The sequence below is a fragment of the Pinus tabuliformis genome, chromosome X (genome assembly GCF_031772625.1).
Source record: "Pinus tabuliformis cultivar Carrire ecotype Pingquan chromosome X, CPIR1, whole genome shotgun sequence".
Taxonomy (NCBI): domain Eukaryota; kingdom Viridiplantae; phylum Streptophyta; class Pinopsida; order Pinales; family Pinaceae; genus Pinus; species Pinus tabuliformis.
Window position 1 is genome coordinate 1,639,182,533 of NC_142308.1, and position 18,734 is coordinate 1,639,201,266.

Genomic DNA, 18,734 nt, shown 5'->3' on the forward strand with positions numbered 1-18,734 from the left:
GAGGGGAATGGTCCCCTTATAAGATTTTCCTTCAATACATCTCAGACATGTACCTTCATGCTCTTCTTGAATTCAGGCATCCCTATCACCATCTGACTCACATCGGGTAGGGCCCCATAGGTAGACCTCCGGTGTTATAGATGCGATATGTCAATTGACATGATCCCTAATGGACCATCCTGCAACTTGATACAAATTGCCAACCCTAAACCCATGAGAAAAAGCATCTTTGAAAATTCTATTTTTTAACACGTACCTTTCCATCGATGAATGCCACCTTGAAGCCTTTGACTTCCATTTTCGAGATGGACACCAGGTTCTTCTTGCGATTAGGTACATAAAAGAGATTCTTGTAAATGAATAGAGTTACCCTCATTCAATTGAGGGGTAACATTCCCTACACCCTTTCCAAGATAGGCGGCATCGACTCCAAGTATAATCCCACGATTGTTTCCGTCTCTACCAAATTCGAGAGAGCACCCTTCTAACCGATGAGGTGCCTTGAAGCACTATGATCAATAATCCAGATTTCCAAAGAATCTGAAGGAGAGGGCCAATACAAGATAACGCTTCTTTATCTTATTGGAAACAACATTTGATTCTTCATACATGGGGTTCCTTGCTTTCTCTAAAGAGTCGGTCGTTTTCTTGATGACCTACATTACCTGTCATTCCTCTGATCATTGAAGATGTCCCTGGAATGATTATTATCATCATCAAGTGATGTGTCCCTACCTCAGACACTCCTTCACATAATGGCCGAACTTATTACAACCAAGGCATCTGCCTTTCCTTCCACCCTTAGATCCGACTTCCCATTGAAGTGATCTTTAGGTAGGCCATCAGAAACTTCTGCTTCGACTTCACCCTTGATGAATTTGAAGAGGGATGAGGAATCCATTGATCCTTCTTTCCTTTCCCAACTGTCTTCGGTGATTGCTCTCACTCTTGCTTGGGCATTGCCTTCACCTTAGCTCTGATACCATGTTAATTTTAGGTATGTTCTATGCTTAGAGCAATTTATTTCAAATTTCACAGTTAGCCCAATATCCTTTCCAAATTAGCAATCACATCAGCATTAAAGTAAACTGCAGATAGAACATAAACATAAATTGTAGAAGACAAGCCAAGACAAGAGGACACAAGATGTGGCGCTAGCCAGGGACAAACCCCAATGTGGGGAAACCCTTGATCAATTATTCTTGTATGTTCTTCAATAGTTCAACAGAGAGAGAGAGAGAGAGATAGTACGTTTACAACAGAAATCAACACTTTGACTTATCTAGATAAGAGCAAAGATCATCCCTAAGAAGATGATACATGAGATCAGTTGAAGACATGCTGCTTCAACTGATTCTCCAAGGTGACTCCTTCACCTATCGTTGTACTGCATTTCATCATCATGCTACACCCATCATCACTATGCTGCATCTCATCACGCTTCAGTAATCACGACTGTACCCATCACTGTACTGCATTATGTGCCATTGCTGCATCATGTTGCCATACTGACCTATGTGTTGGTTGCACCTTGCTTGCTTGTTGTCCCTAGCATGCTTGTTGTCCTTAGCATGCTTGTTGCATGCTAGTTGTCCCTTGCATGCTAGCTGTAACATTGCATGCTTGGTGTATTCGCTGCTAAGTACCATACAACTGTCCCAATATTAGTTAGTTGTCCCTTGCATGCTAGCTGTAACATTGCAATGTTGGTGTATTTGTTTCTAAGTACCATACAATTGTCCCAATATTAGTTAGTTGTCCCTTGCATGCTACTCTCCTTCGGAGACAGATGCTCCAGCTATTCTGGCAGTTCCCGACAGTTCCCGCAGTTCCGACTATTCCCGGCAGTTCCGGCTGTTCCCAACAGTTCCCGCAGTTCCGGCTATTCCCGGCAGTTCCGGCTGTTCCCAACAATTCCCGACAGTTCCGGCTGTTCCTGGCAGTTCCGGCTGTTCCCGGCAGTTCCGGTTGTCCCGGCTGTTCCGGCTTCTGCCCTCTGCATCAGCTTTCCCCGCTGTTCTCGCAGTTCCGGCTTCTGCCCTCTGCGTCAGCTTTCCCAGCTGTTCTGGCAGTTCCCGACAGTTTCGGCAGTTCCGGCTTCTGCCCTCTGCGTCAGCTTTCCCAGCAGTTCCGGCGTTTCGACTTCTGCCCTCTACGTCAGCTTTCCCGGCTGTTCCGGCAGTTCTCGGCAGTTTCGGCTATTCCCAACAGTTCCGCTTCTGCCCTCTGCATCAGCTTTCCCGGCAGTTCCTGGCAATTCTAGTTGTTCCCGGCAATTCCAGCTTCTGCCCTCTGGATTAGGGTAGCGTTATCCCTTAGGATCTTTCCTCCTACTAAAACCCAAAGACAAGTAGAGAGGAAGAGATCCCAAGTGTGTTGAAATGACTTGAAGGCCACCTCTATTTATACTAAAACGTTGAGCACAAGTGGGGTTTATTTGGTTGCGGCCGACCTTGATGAATTGTCCCATAACACAAATAAATTCATATCTCCATGAATACTTATCGGAATCGGATGATCTTTAGATCAATCCTACACCTCTCGATAAAAGGGATCCAAGAAAAATATCAGCTTCCATTAATAAGATGACCCACATGGAGTTTGGCCCTAGTTTCCAATTTTAACAGAGGTAAACCTTCTTCCTCCCCTGCAACAGCGCCAAAATGTTACCGCTCAAACTAGCAAGGGACCTAAAGGGGATCCTTAAAGGGTCAAATGCTAGACCAAGAGCAATAAATGGAGACCTAGCCCACTGTCACCTTAACTAAGGCTCCCTACTATTTATGGACTTTCACCGATGGGATGAGACCTGGTATATATGGAGTCACAAATGAAGGATAAATCAACAAATGGATATAAAGTGATCCAAACAATCCCTTTCCAGAAGAGGGTCAAGAATGGAGCTTGCTTGCTTTCTAAGCAAGGTACAATGTCTTCTAGGAGAAGGATGTGGGGATTTGAGGGTTAGGTTTATGGAATATGACTTGTGAAAGAGTTTCCCAATCCCTAAAATCCTTATTGAAATTGGTATCCCAGATGGTTCTTGAAGAATTTTCTTTTCAAAGGAGTGGGACCACACGGGACCAAGTGGACCCAGCCTAGGTTAAGGGGCAAGAATTTAGCAACAAATGATGTTCTTAACCCAGACAAGGAGGGGGAAAGGATCAAAGCAAGAATTTTTACTTAAAGGTGTCAAATTGATCCTATGAGGCACTAGCCTTAGGGATACCAGGGAAAAGTTTGATCTCGAAGCTAGTTACTGGGTTATCTCACAACTCCACCGTCAAAATGGCTTCAAAATTGGAGGAGGCCTTGAGGACACACCAGCGCAGGAGAGGCTAGGAGATCGAACTTTTTGGAGGGCTACTTTGTCAGGAAAATGATGCCCAAGGTGACCCAATGTGGCTAGACCTAAAAGAAGGTGAAAAAGAGTTGATTTTTTGGGTGAACACCTCTTGGTAGAACAATGCCTTAGTCTTGGGAGAATGGAGTCTAGGATAAACGTGAATAAGGACCTTGTTTATAAGTTGAGGCCTTAAGACTACCTCACTTGCCTTCTAGGGCAAAGGGAAGCAACCTTACAACGTTATACTTCGACTTGCAAAAGGTGATGGCTTATCAAGATGAATTCATTGATAGAATTATCCCTAGGAAATTTCATTCAAAATTACATGGCCCATACATTGAGAGATACTATATAGAGACAAAATTCCACAATTTAAGTAGTAAATGCATGCAGCAGTTAGCCCTAAAAATAGTGAAATTCCAAATCTAATGTATATGACAAATTAAAATAAGAATAGCATTAAAAGCATGTACTTACATGTAATAGAACATATCCAACCATCCACAATTTGATAATAGAGAAGCTCCAAGATAAGATAAACCAAATCCAAACATCATAATTCATCCATAAAGCTCCAATTCATCCTCCAAGAAAAAGTGTGAAATTCCATAGGTGCCATAATGAAGAATAGGACCCTCAAAAGTGATAGACAAGGGATTGGCCCCTTGTTCTCCAAACAATAAACCTATGGTGCTCCCAGTGAGTGTGGGGGCACAATAATAGCCTCATTGGTCTCCAAATGAGTCGAAGATGCTTGCAAATCATCTATAAGGGCTCTAATGATGGTGTAGGTGATGCCACATCATCCTACAAATCCTGGGTCAGCTGCCAAGTGCATGGTAAATCAGTGGGGCGGTTGGGCAAAGGTGAACCAGGTGTATCTTCCTTGTCCAATAGGTGAATCTCGAGCAATCTCTGAACATCCTCGGGAATACATGGAGTGTTGTCTATTGTTGTGGAGACCCATGGCTCTCAACACACACCCTACACGTGCCAATGTAACCCCATGGAGGGTTAAGACCCCGTATAGAGAGACCAAACCCAAGATGGAGACCATCTACAATCCTGCATAAGATCCAATGTGTCCCCTAGCCTTCCAATACAACAAGTCATTAGAGAAATCGAGTAAATGAGCTTACCAACCATGGACCACAGGTGGGGACTTCATAATGTCATGCCCTTCCATAATGGGCTTCGAGATGTGCCAATGTCTCCTAAACTCCAAATGGGGTTAACCAAGTATCCTATTAGGTGGTTTCTACTTCTAAAGGGGATAATATGTTCAAGGTACATCCTTTAAAAGGTGGTGGTATGTGATAGAGAGGTGAATGAAGTAGGGGATGAGAAGGGGCAACCCTAGGCCACAAGTTGGGGTACAAGGGTAGCTAATAAAAGGGAAGCCCACAGTTGGGTCTATAATGTATAGAAGGGAGCAATAGTGGTACATGAGGTGCCCCGGCCCTAATTTTTCCACCCTTCCTTATATGCCCTTTACCTTTTTATGATTTTTCTTTGATTAACTGCTCGGGGCTCAAGGGGTAAGAGCATGATGTGTGAAATATAGCAGTGAATACTCCTTTTTAAAGGAGGGTGGTTCATTGCCCACCAAGGCTTGGGACAATCATGGGTTTCTATATGATGGAGGCTCATAGAACCTATAAGAACCAGGGTGATGGCCATGATGATGGGGTAGAGCTCATGTATTGGCTTTTGCCCACGTGTTAAATGTGTTTGTCCTGGCCATCTTTTCCATTTTATAGTACATTTTCCTGTTGAATGTGGCCAATTATGCTTTTATATTTATTTTTAGCTGCATCAACCTCTAGGGCATCATTCCAGCCCTAATCCAAGGTGTGGACAAGGGGAAAAGCTAACCCTATGTGGACCCAGTGGAGGAATGTGAACCCAGGTGGGACCCACTTGGACACAAGACCAAGTGGACCCAGCCTAGATTAAGGGGCAAGAATTTAGCAACAAATGATGTTCTTAACCCAAACAAGGAGGGGGGAAGGATCAAAGCAAGAATTTTTACTTAAAGGTGTCAAATTGATCCTACGAGGAACTGGCCTTTGGGATACCATGGCAAAGTTTGATCTCGAAGATAGGGCTTGGGTTATCTCACAACTCCACTGTCGAAATGGCTTCAAAATTGGAGGAAGCCTTGAGGACACACCAGCGCACGAGAGGCTGGGAGATCGAACTTTTTGGAGGGCTACTTTCTCGAGAAAATGATGCCCTAGGTGATCCAACATGGCTAGACCTAGAACAAGGTGAAAAAGAGTTGATTTTTTGAGTGACCACCTCTTGGTAGATCAGTGCCTTAGTCTTGGGAGAATGGAGTCTAGGATAAATATGAATGAGGACCTTGTTTCTTAGTCAAGGAGGCCTTAAGACTACCTCGCTTGCCTTCTAGGGCAAAGGGAAGCAACCTTACAGCTTTATACTTCGACTTGCAAAAGGTGATGGCTTATCAAGATGAATTCATTGATAGAATTATCCCTAGGAAATTTCATTAAAAATTACATGGCCCATACATTGAGAGATGCAGCAATTAGCCCTAAAAATAGTGAAATTCTCAATCTAATGTAAATGACAAATTAAAATAAGAATAGCATTAAAAGCATGTACTTACATGTAATAGAACATATCCAACCATCCACAATTTGATAATAGAGAAGCTCCAAGATAAGATAAACCAAATCCAAACATCAAAATTCATCCATAAAGCTCCAATTCATCCTCCAAGAAAAAGTGTGAAATTCCTTAGGTGCCATAATGAAGAATAGGACCCTCAAAAGTGATGGACAAGGGGTTGGCCCCTTGTTCTCCAAACAATAAACCTATGGTGCTCCCAGTGGGTGTGGGAGCACAATAATAACCTCATGGGTCTCCAAATGAGTGGAAGATGCTTGCAAATCATCTATAAGGGCTCTGATGATGGTGTAGGTGATGCCACATCATCCTACAAATCCTGGGTCAACTACCAAGTGAATGGTAAATCTGTGGGACGGTTAGGCAAAGGTGAACCAGGGGCATCTTCCTCATCCAATAGGTGATTCTCGAGCAATCTCTGAACATCCTCGGGGATCCATGGAGTGTTGTCTATTGTTATGGAGGCCCATGGCTCTCAACACACACCCTACACATGCCAATGTAGCCCTCTGGACGGTTAGGACCTTGTATAGGGAGACCAAACCCAAGATGGAGACCATCTACAATCCTGCATAAGATCCGATTCGTCCCCTAGTCTTCCAGTACAACAAGTCATTAGAGAAATCGAGTAAATGAGCTTAACAACCATGGACCACAGGTGGGGACTTCACAATGTCATGCCCTTCCATAATGGGCTTCGAAATGTGCCAATGTCTCCCAAACTCCAAATGGGGTTAACCAAGTATCCTATTAGGTGGTTTCTACTTCTAAAAGGAATAATATGTTCAAGGGACATCCTTTAAAAGGTGGTGGTATGTGATAGGGAGGTGAATGAAGTAAGGGATGAGAACAGGCAACTCTATGCCACGAGTTGGGGTACAAGGGTAGCTAATAAAAGGGAAGCCTACACTTGGGTCTATAATGTATAGGAGGGAGCAATAGTGGAATATGAGGTGCCCCGGCCCTAATTTTTCCACCATTCCTTATATGCCCTTTGCCTTTTTATGATTTTTCTTTGATTAACTACTCAAGGCTCAAGGGGTAAGAGCATGATGTGTGAGATATAGCAGTGAATACTCCTTTCTAAGGTAGGGTGGTTCATTGCCCACCAAGGCTTGGGACAATCATGGGTTCCTATATGATGGTGGCTCATAGAACCTGTAAGAACCAGGGTGATGGCCATGATGATGGGGTAGTGCTCAAGTATTGGGTTTTGCCCATGTGTTAAATGTGTTTGTCCCGGCCATTTTTTCCATTTTATGGTACATTTTCCTGTTGAATGTGGCCAACTATGCTTTTATCTTTCTTTTTAGTTGCATCAACCGCTGGGGAATCATTCCAGGCCTAACCCAAGGTGTAGGCAAGGGGAAGGGGAAAGCTAACCCTATGTGGGCCCAGTGGAGGAAAGTGGACCCAGGTAGGAGAAATGATGAATGGGGTGATAATGAGTGGAAAGGGGGTTAATATATGTGGATAAGGGAGTAGGACCATGCAGCCAAAATCAGGGTTTCTGTGAAATACCATCCCTAAAGCCAAATGGTCAATAAAAGAGATCCCATAGGACTGGAATCCAAGGTTAATATCCAAAAGGGGTCTAGGGAACAAGAGCACAGACCTAGCCCATTCTTTCTACCAAAGCCCCCCATTAACCCATGCCTAGAAGTGTCCATGATATGCAAACTACAATACTCAATTACCAAATGACAGGCATACATTTAGGTTCGGGAGGCCCACCTTCAAATCATGGCAGATGGGTGAAGGACCGCATGGCTGGCTCAGGTGACAGAGAAATGGCACAACGAGCTAGTTGATGGCTGCAAGGGGCTGTTGTCTGCAGGGTGAGGACCATCTTAGAGAAAAAAAAATCTCCTAGGGATATCACCCACAAAATTGTGGGTAACAGGGTGCAGCCATAGCCCATTCCTTGCCAAGTTCCAATACTAATTTAGGTTTAAATGAATGGTAAATGTAAAAAACGAAATAGTATCAAGACTGATCTCTTTAAGCTGAAAGAGGCCCAGGCTCTCCTTAGTAGGGATAATCCACTAGGACATTAGGGTCTATGATGTATTCTGCTGGAATAACCTTGCAGAACTTGACACCATAAGGTTCATTCCAATTTCCAAAGGAGACCAAGCCTGATTTATTATCCCAGAGTGCATAGTATGACTGGGCTCCAATCAACTGTATAAACATGTTCACCTTTAACTAGATGCGGAAGAATATATCAAACAGAAATATTTGAATTTGGAAGTAAAGCTGGGAACAACTGCAGAAATGCATCGACTAAAAATATTCAGATTTTGATAGCTCTACTTCAAAACCAACTGACTTAATCTTGAACAGCAAGTCAAGATCAAGTCAAAAAGTTATTACTAAATCTAAAAGGAATCAAATTAGGCAAGTTTCTGTTTCAATTGAGCAATCACCTTCCATATGTATAATTTTCATTTTATAGGTAAATGGACTAACAGTCTAAATATATATTTCAGATGGGTCTCATCATTAATCTGAGTAAAGCGCATTGCAGGGAGTGAATAAATAAGAAATGTAAAATTTAGTAAGCTTGCTCCCAAATTAAAAAGAGTTACATAGTTGTGACTCTCATGAAGATGATATAAAAATGCAGATCAAAATTATTCACTGGGATAGACTTTGATTATGATTTGGTGCAATAGGGCCCTACACTTGTCTCTCATCCTGTGGAATCCCTCTCAAAAGAGAGAGCATTCAAGTGACATGAAAATACAAAGAATATTACGTCTGCTATCAATCACCAATTGGACAAGTTTTAAGCTTTTTTTAAATAATTTGCAATCACCGAAGTTTTTGTTAAAATTTGTTATAACATGCATCATTTGCATGTGTAGTGTACTGTATAGATTGGAAATATTTGCCCAACCATCAAAAGAATATATGTTGATCCTTAACATACACGCACAGGGGTGCAGTTGACAAGTGCATAACCGCAGTTGACAAGTGCATAACCATAGATGCCGGAGAAAAATTTGCCCAACCATTTACAGTTGCCCAATTGTTTTGAGTCATTAAGATCTCTTATTGTTTTCACCATATCAGAAAAACACCAACTTGAACCATACTTACAATAAGAGACCCCCGATTATGCATGGTTTAAAGGACAATTGATAGGTATTACAAATAGTTAAAAAATAAAAGGTAAAGATGACTTTTAGATCAAATGACCTAACCAAATCCAAAATAGCATATCAAAAACTGTACCGACCATTTATATCACACAATTTTAACTAAAATCAGGAAATATGGACCTTGGAGAGGTCACAGGTGTAAAATCTATCACCTTATGCATCCGTATATGTATGTCTATGTATAAAAGAATAAATAGAGTAAGTTGGAACAAATGCATTACATATGCTCAACTAGCTAGATAGGTACTTGCATGTTAATTGAAAGTTAATAGCTAAAGAGTCATTGAGAATTGGAACCAAAATTCATGTTGTGTACTAAAACTGCCAACATGAAGGGTTTCCCTCAATTTGTTCATCGTCTCTGTTCATATTGAGACCTGTATGGGTAGTGCCTGACCTCTAAAGATTCTTAAGGGCACACAGAGGAAGACTGATGAGCTTTTATGGTTTAAGTACCTCCCCTAGCCATTTTGGGCTGCTTTATTAGTCTTTTTTGAGATTCTTAAGTACCTCCCTTGGAAGACTAAGACAGCCATTAGCAAAATGTTAATGTGTAGATCATAACTATTAGAAATTTGTAATGGCCAGGGTGAAACTACCAAGTCACAATGAAAACACGTGATGAAGAAAGAACACATCAGATCTTGGTGAGGTTCAAGAGGTCCACACCTGGAAACAAAATAGAATATGAAGAAAACCCCACGAACAAAAAGAACTTGACTAGATTGTGGCGATTTATTCATATGGCCAAAGGCCTTTTATAATTTTACAAAAATCCCTTTTTGTTGACAGAGTCAAAATTAAATAATTCATAAATCTAACTACCCAACAACTTGCACGCAGCCCTCGGTTAATGGTGCAGTCTTGATAAGTAAACTATTAAAAAAATCTTCATTGGTGTGCCTTCATGGGAGGTGCGTTTTCTGGTGAGGCACATTCCTTGGAAGTCGAGCCTTCATGTGCCATATTATCACGAATGACTAATAAGCATGGATTTACATTGCCCCTGAGTTTTGCCAGTTCAAAATGAAAATTCAAACTTATTTATATTGTAGTGTTGTTGCGTTTGGGATATGAAGGAAAACAGCAATTTATATTGGTCTGTTGTTGCATTAGGCATATGAAGGAAAACCACTATCTAGCATAAGAACAAAAGAAAAAACAAGAAGTTGCATACCCTGAAGATTAGCCTTTTCCCGATCCGACCAGCAGGATGATTTAGGGCATACTGTTCCCTAGTCAAATTCTTAGCCTGCATCAGAGCTATGGCCACAGTGTCCCCAAAGAGCATCTGTATGGTTGTGGAAGTAACAGGGGCTAGATCAAATGGGCAGAGCTCTCTCTCCAATGGCAAATGCACATGCATATCACACAGATTACTCAGCTGAGAATTTCTGAGTGAAGTGACAGCTACCAAGTATGCACCCTTGGCTCTGGCACATGGAACAAGCCTCAGAAGTTCTTCAGTAGTACCACTCTTACTGAACAGAACAAACACATCATTGGGCCCAACTATGCCAATGTCACCATGGAGGGCATCTGTCGGTGACAGGAAAATAGCCTTTGTGCCTGTTGAGACAAATGTCTGTGTTATTTTCTGTGCAACAAACCCACTTTTGCCCACTCCTGTGAAGAATATGACTCCATTGGCATCCATGAGAACTTGGGTGAAGGCCTGTACTTGGGCATATTCAACATTCGAGAAGAAATAATTAAGGTGGTTCCTTTGTTCGTCAAATAATTTTTGCATTTGGGGGATGCCAACTGTAGGAGTAATTCCATTGTCCTTTGGGATGATGTCCATTGGCTCAGGTAAGGTCCCCATTGTTAGCGATCTTCAAGACATCAGAGCGCCCTATAGTTTAAGCGTGCAATGTCTATAAGTACCACTCCTACCGCATCCTTCCTGCTTGTGCGTCCTTCCCACCTGCTGCGGAGAGGAAATTTCCTGAGAATGTTTGATCGAGGACTAAGGGAAGGGTCTTCCTGCTCACATCCATGAAATGAGGCTTTTCTTGGTAGAAGACAGCTCAACATTGTTTCGTATTCATGATTTCCCGGACTGCACCCCTTCTGACGAGGTCAATAACAAAAATCGCTGTCCTACTTGGTCGTCAAAACGCTAGAGCATCAATGACAAAGCTAACGAGTCTTCATAATGACTGGGAACAGAGTTTGAATCGTCAAAGTGAAATACAGATGCCCTGGGTACTAGGTAGCAGCGTTATGCCCTCTCTCAGATTAAGTCACGAGGATTTGCCTGCTGTTGTGAAACCTTGTTTTCTGTGTTTTTCATTAAAATGGTGAAATAGGATGGGAAATTAGGGTCTCCTTGTACTGCAATGAAGCCTATTAAGGGCACCGTCGGAGTACATGGATTGCACGATCTACCAATTTGGGTGTGCTGCAACTGGGTTTTCTGTTAGGATTGAATTGGAATGAGGAGATTGAACAGAGATACAGTCAAATGGGTTGTTAATTTGAATTTAATGGAACGTTGTAGGCAACATGAATAGGTCGGCTATTGACATTGAATGCAAAACAAATATATGAGATAGATCTGGCCCAGCGCGATGTCGGTAAAGTGATCTGTAAAGTGAATCGGTGTTAGCATGAGTCAATTTTGAAACGACCTTAAAAAGCTGGGACGCCCCATGGGAATTTTCAATGCTGTATCCTTCTTTGCTTGCTTGTGGTGAAACTTATCTAAATTCGGATCATATTTTGAAAAAATTTGGCAGATATTTTTGTAAATTCAACTAAAAGCTATTAAATTTAGTAATTTTAGGTGTTTTAATAAATTTTTGATGGTGCTGAATCTATTTCCACTATCAAAAACATGATTCACACACAACATCTACAAGATTTTTTGAAATTTTTTTCCCTGATTCCAGCGACTTTTAACTGTCAATTTCTCAGCGACTCCATTTTCAACAAGAACTTTTCAATGAGAACAATAAACAATCAACATAAAAAGATGCACTAGGCTGTTTTATTATTTTGAAAATTATGTAAATTTTGGAAATATTTTGATAAATAGGATTTTTGTAAAATCTTTTTTTCTTTCTTTTTTTCCCGTAGGTAAGCACCCACGGGGGATTTGAACCAGTGACCTATCGCAACGAGGGGATTTGAACCAGTGACCTATCGCAACGAATCCCTTAACCATGTAATCACCCACGAGGGATTTGAACCAGTGACCTATCGCAACTAATCCCTTAACCGTGCGTCCATTCACGGTCAATTTAAAGCCTCATTAGCTAAAATTTTTGTAAATTCAAGTTATGAAAATTTTAACAATATTTTAATAAATAAAAATCTTTATAATTCAAATTATAATTATTAAATTTTAAAATTTAAATGTTTCACTAACAAAAAAAAATTGATAGTACTAAATCTATTTTCACCCAAAAAAAATTCAAACATTACTATTACAAAATTTCTTAAAAAAATATTCACACACTCAAATCAATACCAACTTTAACTGTTCATCCAATTCTTAAAAACAAATGAACGGAAACTGGGATGGGCGCTGTTCATCCCGTCTTTCCAGGAAAGATGCAATTAAAAGCATTGCGGTGGGTCAGCCGCACTCATTTAAAACCAAAAAGCCAACGGAACACAAAGAATGTGCAAGTTCTACCTAATAAAAACAGGAAAAGATTATCGAAATGCTATTTCAATGGTAAGTTGCAGGAGTAGATTCTTTGACGACTAAAATCCCGTGCTTTAAAGTTTGTTTAGGTATGGTTTTGGTTAATTTCGTAATGGAAATTATAAAAAATTAAAAAGAGTTGTTTTTAATATGTTTTTTTGAATTTTGTTGGTATTTGCTGAAAAAATTAATTTGTGTTATTTATATTGGTTTTTTATTGTATATATAGATTTAGTATTTTGAAAAAAAATTAAAGGTATTTCGATTGTACAAGGGTTACCCATCAAGTTTATGATTTCAATAAATTTTCGCGGGATTTTAGAGAAAGTAGACCGAAAAAACTTGCAAAAAGTCACACTCGTTTCAAAAATATGCTTTAAGGATGAGCATAGATTTTTTTAACTCAACGTATAGAAAAATTAAATTTTTTAAGATGTAAATTTTTTTAATGTAATAGTTTAAATTTCTAAAAAAATTATTCTTCTCATTAAAATAGATTTATATTAATTCTTAATAATATTATTTATATTTATATAAATTTCATATATTTATTTTTTTTAATAGTGGAAAAATTTGCACAGCTATCACTCGTTAATAATGCAGGCTAACTCATCATTGTTTATTCAAGGAAAACCATGCCACCTAGAATTACATGTTGGTGGTCCATAAGGGAGCAGGATTTCACTCCTGAGGAGACCTCTACGTCTTGGGTTGTTAACCTATTTCCTTACATGAGGAAGACTAGCTCAGCCAAGCAAAAGCAATTTTACAGTGTACTACAAGACCAAAATTTCACATATATTTTTAATTTTATTAAAAATCACATATATATATATGGGAAAATCTATCATAACTCATTTGTAGAAAAAGGTTATTCTGAGGTGCTAGGAATCGATTTTGGTGATATTTTTTCTCCTGTTTCCAAGGTAGCTTCTATTAGATTACTTTTATCTGTTGCTGCTACTTTTGATTTTGAGGTAGAATAAATGGATGTGAAGACAACATTTCTTCATGGGGATCTGGAAGAAGAGATCTACATGAAGCAACCTAAAGGCTTTGTGGTGAAGGGCAAGAAAGCATTGGTATGCAAGTTAAAAAAGTCTTTGTATGGGTTAAAACATTCATTAAGGATGTGGTATCAGAAATTTGAAACATTTATACGGGGACTTGGCTTCACCAGAAGCAAAGCAGACCACTGTGTGTATTTTAAATTAATTGGTGACCATGTTATTTATTTGGTCTTGTATGTGGTTGATATGTTGCTGATTGGAAATAACAAAGAAATTATCCAAGAAATGAAAACACAATTGTCCTCCAAATTTGACATGAAAGATCTTAGTGTTGTGAACTATATTTTGGGCATGGAAATTAAATGAAATCGAGAAAAGAAGAAGCTCTAGTTAAAATAGAGGAATTATGTCGAGACAATATTGTAGAGGTTTAATATGCAGGATAGTAAACCGGTGAAGGTTCCTATTCCTGTAGGTGTAAAGTTATATGTTGAATAGTTTCCCAAGACACAAGAAGAGGAAGAGGACATGTCTCGTGTTCCATATGCAAGTGCAGTCGATAGCCTGATGTATGCAATGATCTGTACTAGACCAAACATTGCACATGTAGTGGGAGTATTGAGCATATTTATGTCAAAACTAGGGAAGGAGCATTAGAGAACAGTGAAGTGGGTTTTTAGGTATTTATGTGGCACTAGTGATTATGGTTTGTGATACAAAGGAAAACCAGGATTGGAAAGAGTTTTTGGCATCCATGGATTTTTGGATGTAGACTGGGCTAGAGATCTAGATCAGAGAAGATCTACAAGTGGGTATGTGTTCAACCTATTTGGAGATGCAGTCAGTTGGATGAGTAAGAGATAATCTGTAGTGGCCCTTTCAACTACAGAGGCAAAATACATGGAAACCACTCATGCAAGCAAGGAAGCAATTTGGTTGCAGAGATTGTGTTCAAGTGTGGGGTTAGTACAACGAGCTATAAGGATAGGCTGTGATAGCCAAAGTGCAATTTTCTTGACAAAGAAACCTGCTTATCATTCAAAGACAAAGCACATTGATGTTCAGTGTCACTTTGTGAGGGATATGGTTGAGGAAAAAAAGTGTTGTTGGTAAAGGTAGATGTTAGGATATTCCGACACATAGGAAATAGTGAAGTATAACTTGGTCTAGTATAGAGTTAGGTAAAGTGTGTTTCTTTACTATGTACATTTTGTAACTTACAATCCGACGGTCACGATATGTAGTGATTCGACGGTTTATTCTCTCCTCAGTATTACTGACACTTGATCCGTGGCTTAACACCCGATTGGTCCATGATCTCTATTTAAAGAGCATGGAGGGTCATTTGTAGGTTAACCGTCCATGAGAGAAGCTTATGTAAATTTTCATTCTTTTATTAATAAATTGCCTGAAGTGGCCGCGTTGGCTCAGGCTGTGGACTGTTTCCCTCTTTGAGGGTTTTAACCACTTCAAAATACTGGTGTATTGATCTGTGATCTATTTGTGAGCAGTGTCCTTTGGTGTTCGGTCTGAGGAACTTACCCTGTAAATTCCTACATGGTATCAGAGCTATTTGAGGGCCGCGTCTGTTGGTGATCCAAATCTGAAGCCGGTAGAACTGCATCCAACTGTCGTTTCCTAGATCTACTGTTTTTTACTACTTTCGGACCAAGAGGACTGCTCTATTGTGTTGGGAGCATCTGTTCCAGTGAGGAACCCCTTTTGTTTCACGCGAAAAGGTTTCCAGTAGCCCTAGCTACGTCATTTTTAAGATCTGGAGATATACAGTGTTTATTTGCAGTTTACAGTTATTTTCTCTATGTTTATTTCAGTTTCGGTTTATTTAGCTTTTTGTTTTTTTTTTAATTTCCGGATCTGTACCTTTCATTTCTGCGTATGCTCTTTGCCTCGCGACTCTATGCAATCTGGGCAAATGAGAAACAGAAAGGAAGGATTTTTCTCATGCGTATGCTCTTTTCCGCTGCGCCTTAGTGTGATCTCGGAAAATCAGAAACATTGAGGAAAATATTTAGTTTCCGACTAAAGCTAACTTTGAGCCGTAAGGTTCATTTTTTGTATGTCCGTGTTGGGTTTTGTGTTTTTTGTTTTGTAGGGAAAAAGAGTTTTCTCAAAGTAAGCACGCAACCCAAAGTTTCAGTGACTAAAAAGAACCCCCCCCCCCTCTCTCAAAATTTTTGTTTAGCTCACTTGGTCCAAAGCTAATTTATGAGAGTAGAGGTCTTGAGTTCAAGTCTCCTTTTTGTGGGGGCGGATTTTTCATTTCCGCACATTCCCGCACTTCGTCGGCATCTTCATCAAATTTTCTTCAAAAAGCCATAACTTCTTCATCCGGAAGCCGTTTTTTTTTTAACCAGGCTAATTTTTCGAGATCTTTCCATTGGAACACTTAGTTTCAGCATCTATTGCTTCAGTTTCTGTTAAAATGGAAAGTCCATGCCAAGTTATTCTTGACAGCACCAACTACTTTCAATGATGGTCCTACATTGTGGATTTACTTAGAAGTAAAGGTCTCTACAGAATAGCCTCAGTCCAAGAAACCAAACCGAAAGATGAAGATAAGGTAGCTAAATGGGAAAATAGGGAAGATCAAGCACGTGGGTTGATAGGGATGTCTATTTCTCCCGATCTTAGATTCCATATTGCAAAACTTGATACTCCTGAGGAAGCAATGAAACAGATCACTAAAGTTTTTGGAATTAAAAATGAACTTAAAGCCCATCAACTCGAAAATGAGTTGCTTACATTGGACCCCAATAATTTTTCTTGCATTGAAGATTTTTTGTCCAAGTTCAAGACCCTTAGACTTCTCTTGGAAGGTGTTAAGGTTAAGAAAGAAGATAGTAGCCTTATCTACTCCATTCTTACTAAGTTGGGACCAACCTATTCTGTGTTTGTTTCCACCTTCCATTCTACAAGAGAAGCCTTCATTTCTCAAGGACAAGCCTACATTTCCCCTTCCTTTGATTCCTTTTGTGATTCTTTAATAAGAGAACAAGAAAAACTCTTACACCTTGGTCTTCTTCATCTTGGAAACTCTTCTAAGAAAGCGTTAGCCACCCAGCAGCAACCAAATTCAAAGAATCCTAAGAAGTTGTATCCTAAAAGGAATGGTCCTAAACCAAACAAGGGTCCTAAGCAATTTCAGTCTCAAAATGAAAAATCATTTGAACAAAATGATAAGACAAATAAAAACAAAGGGAAGAAGACTGATAGACATTGCAACTTTTGTAATCAATATGGCCACTTAGAATCCAAATGCTTTAAGAAGATGGAAGCCTTGGAAGCAACAATGAAGAAGCATAATATCCATTTGGAGCACTCTTCAACTTCAACTTCATCTTCAGGAATGGCACTTTCTGCATGTGGTTGTCAAGCATCTCGGTCTGGCTATGCACTAAATGTATCTTCTTCTTCTCATTCTCATGAGTGGCTCATTGATTCTGGAGCTTCTTATCACATGGCCAAAAACAAAGCCATGTTTTCTTCTTTAAATGATTGTAACACCAAAAATATATATGTTGGTGATGATAGATCTCTTAGTGTTGTAGGGACTGGAACTGTTCATATAGACAATGGTCAATTTAATGATGTATTATGTGTTCCAACCTTATCCTGCAACCTTCTATCTATATATCAGATAAATCATTCAGGTGAAGGTAAAATCATTGAATTTTCACCTCACGATGTTGTAATTAAGGACCTAAGAGATCCTAGACAGATTTTAGCTACTGGCATTGCTGATGATTCTACAAGGTTGCATAAGTTTCACAACTTTGGGTCATCAAATCTTCCCTCGGCATTTGTTGCTCATAACGATGAAGTGAGCAAACTTTGGCATGAGCGATTTGGTCACTTAAACTATCGCTCTCTTCAGAATCTATGTAAAGAAAATATGGTGACAGGTCTTCCAATGGTATCTTGCAGAGATGGTGTTTGTTCCGGATGTGTACTCGGAAAACATCATCGGGACAGTTTTGAAAAACGTGCCTCTTGGCACGCCTCAGCCCCTTTACAGCTTGTGCATAGTGATTTATGTGGTCCACTTCCAGTTGTTTCATTTTCTGGCTACAAGTATTTCTTAACTTTCATTAATTATTTCTCCAGACGCACTTGGGTATACTTCTTAAAACTCAAGAGTGAAGTATTTAACATGTTCTTGGCCTTTAAGGCCTTTGTTGAAAAACAATCTGGACATCAAATTCTTAAGCTAAGATTTGATAATGGCGGAGAATATGTTAACAACAAATTCATCAATTTTTGCACTGAGAATGGAATTCAAATGCAACATGTTCCATATACTCCACAACAAAATGGTGTAGCTGAAAGGAAGAATCGCACCTTAAAGGAAATGGCTAATTGTATGCTTCAATCTAAAGGACTTAGTCTTAATTATTGGGCAGAAGCAATTAACTGTGCAAATTACATAATAAATCGCACTCCTGCTAAGGTTTTAAAGAATATCACTCCAGAAGAAGCATGGAGCTCAATTAAACCAGATGTAAGTCACTTTCGTGTTTTTGGAAGTGAAGCATGGGCCCATATTCCAGATGAGAAACATAAAGCTTTAGAACCTAAGAGTGAAAAATGTATTTTTGTTGGATATTCTGAAGATGTCAAAGGATATAGACTTATTCCACTTAAGTCCAAAAATGTTATCATTAGAAGAGATGTAAAGTTTGCTGAAAATATATCGGCCTATGAGCCTAGTTCGGCGGATGTGCCACCTCACCCTATCTCTTCTACTTTTGAAAATATTTCTTCTTCAGATGATGAAAACGAGGATGAAAATCCTCCCCCACCTTCTCAGGATCCTCCTTCAGCTCCTAAGCTTCCAAAATGGGTCCGTGCTACTCGGGATGCAGCAGGTGATCTTGCCGGTGATC

General features: G+C 39.8%; 1 protein-coding gene across 1 annotated transcript in view; it reads right to left on the minus strand.

Annotated features, from left to right (window-relative positions):
* LOC149146312 (putative arabinose 5-phosphate isomerase) overlaps positions 1–11,806 on the minus strand; it is a 28,677-nt gene extending 16,871 nt beyond the window's left edge. The window contains exon 1 of the mRNA XM_089448863.1: positions 10,343–11,806. Coding sequence (XP_089304989.1) covers positions 10,343–10,990 — 648 coding nt within the window. The 5' untranslated portion in view covers positions 10,991–11,806. The remainder of the gene's footprint in view (positions 1–10,342) is intronic.
* Between the last annotated feature and the right edge of the window lie 6,928 nt (positions 11,807–18,734).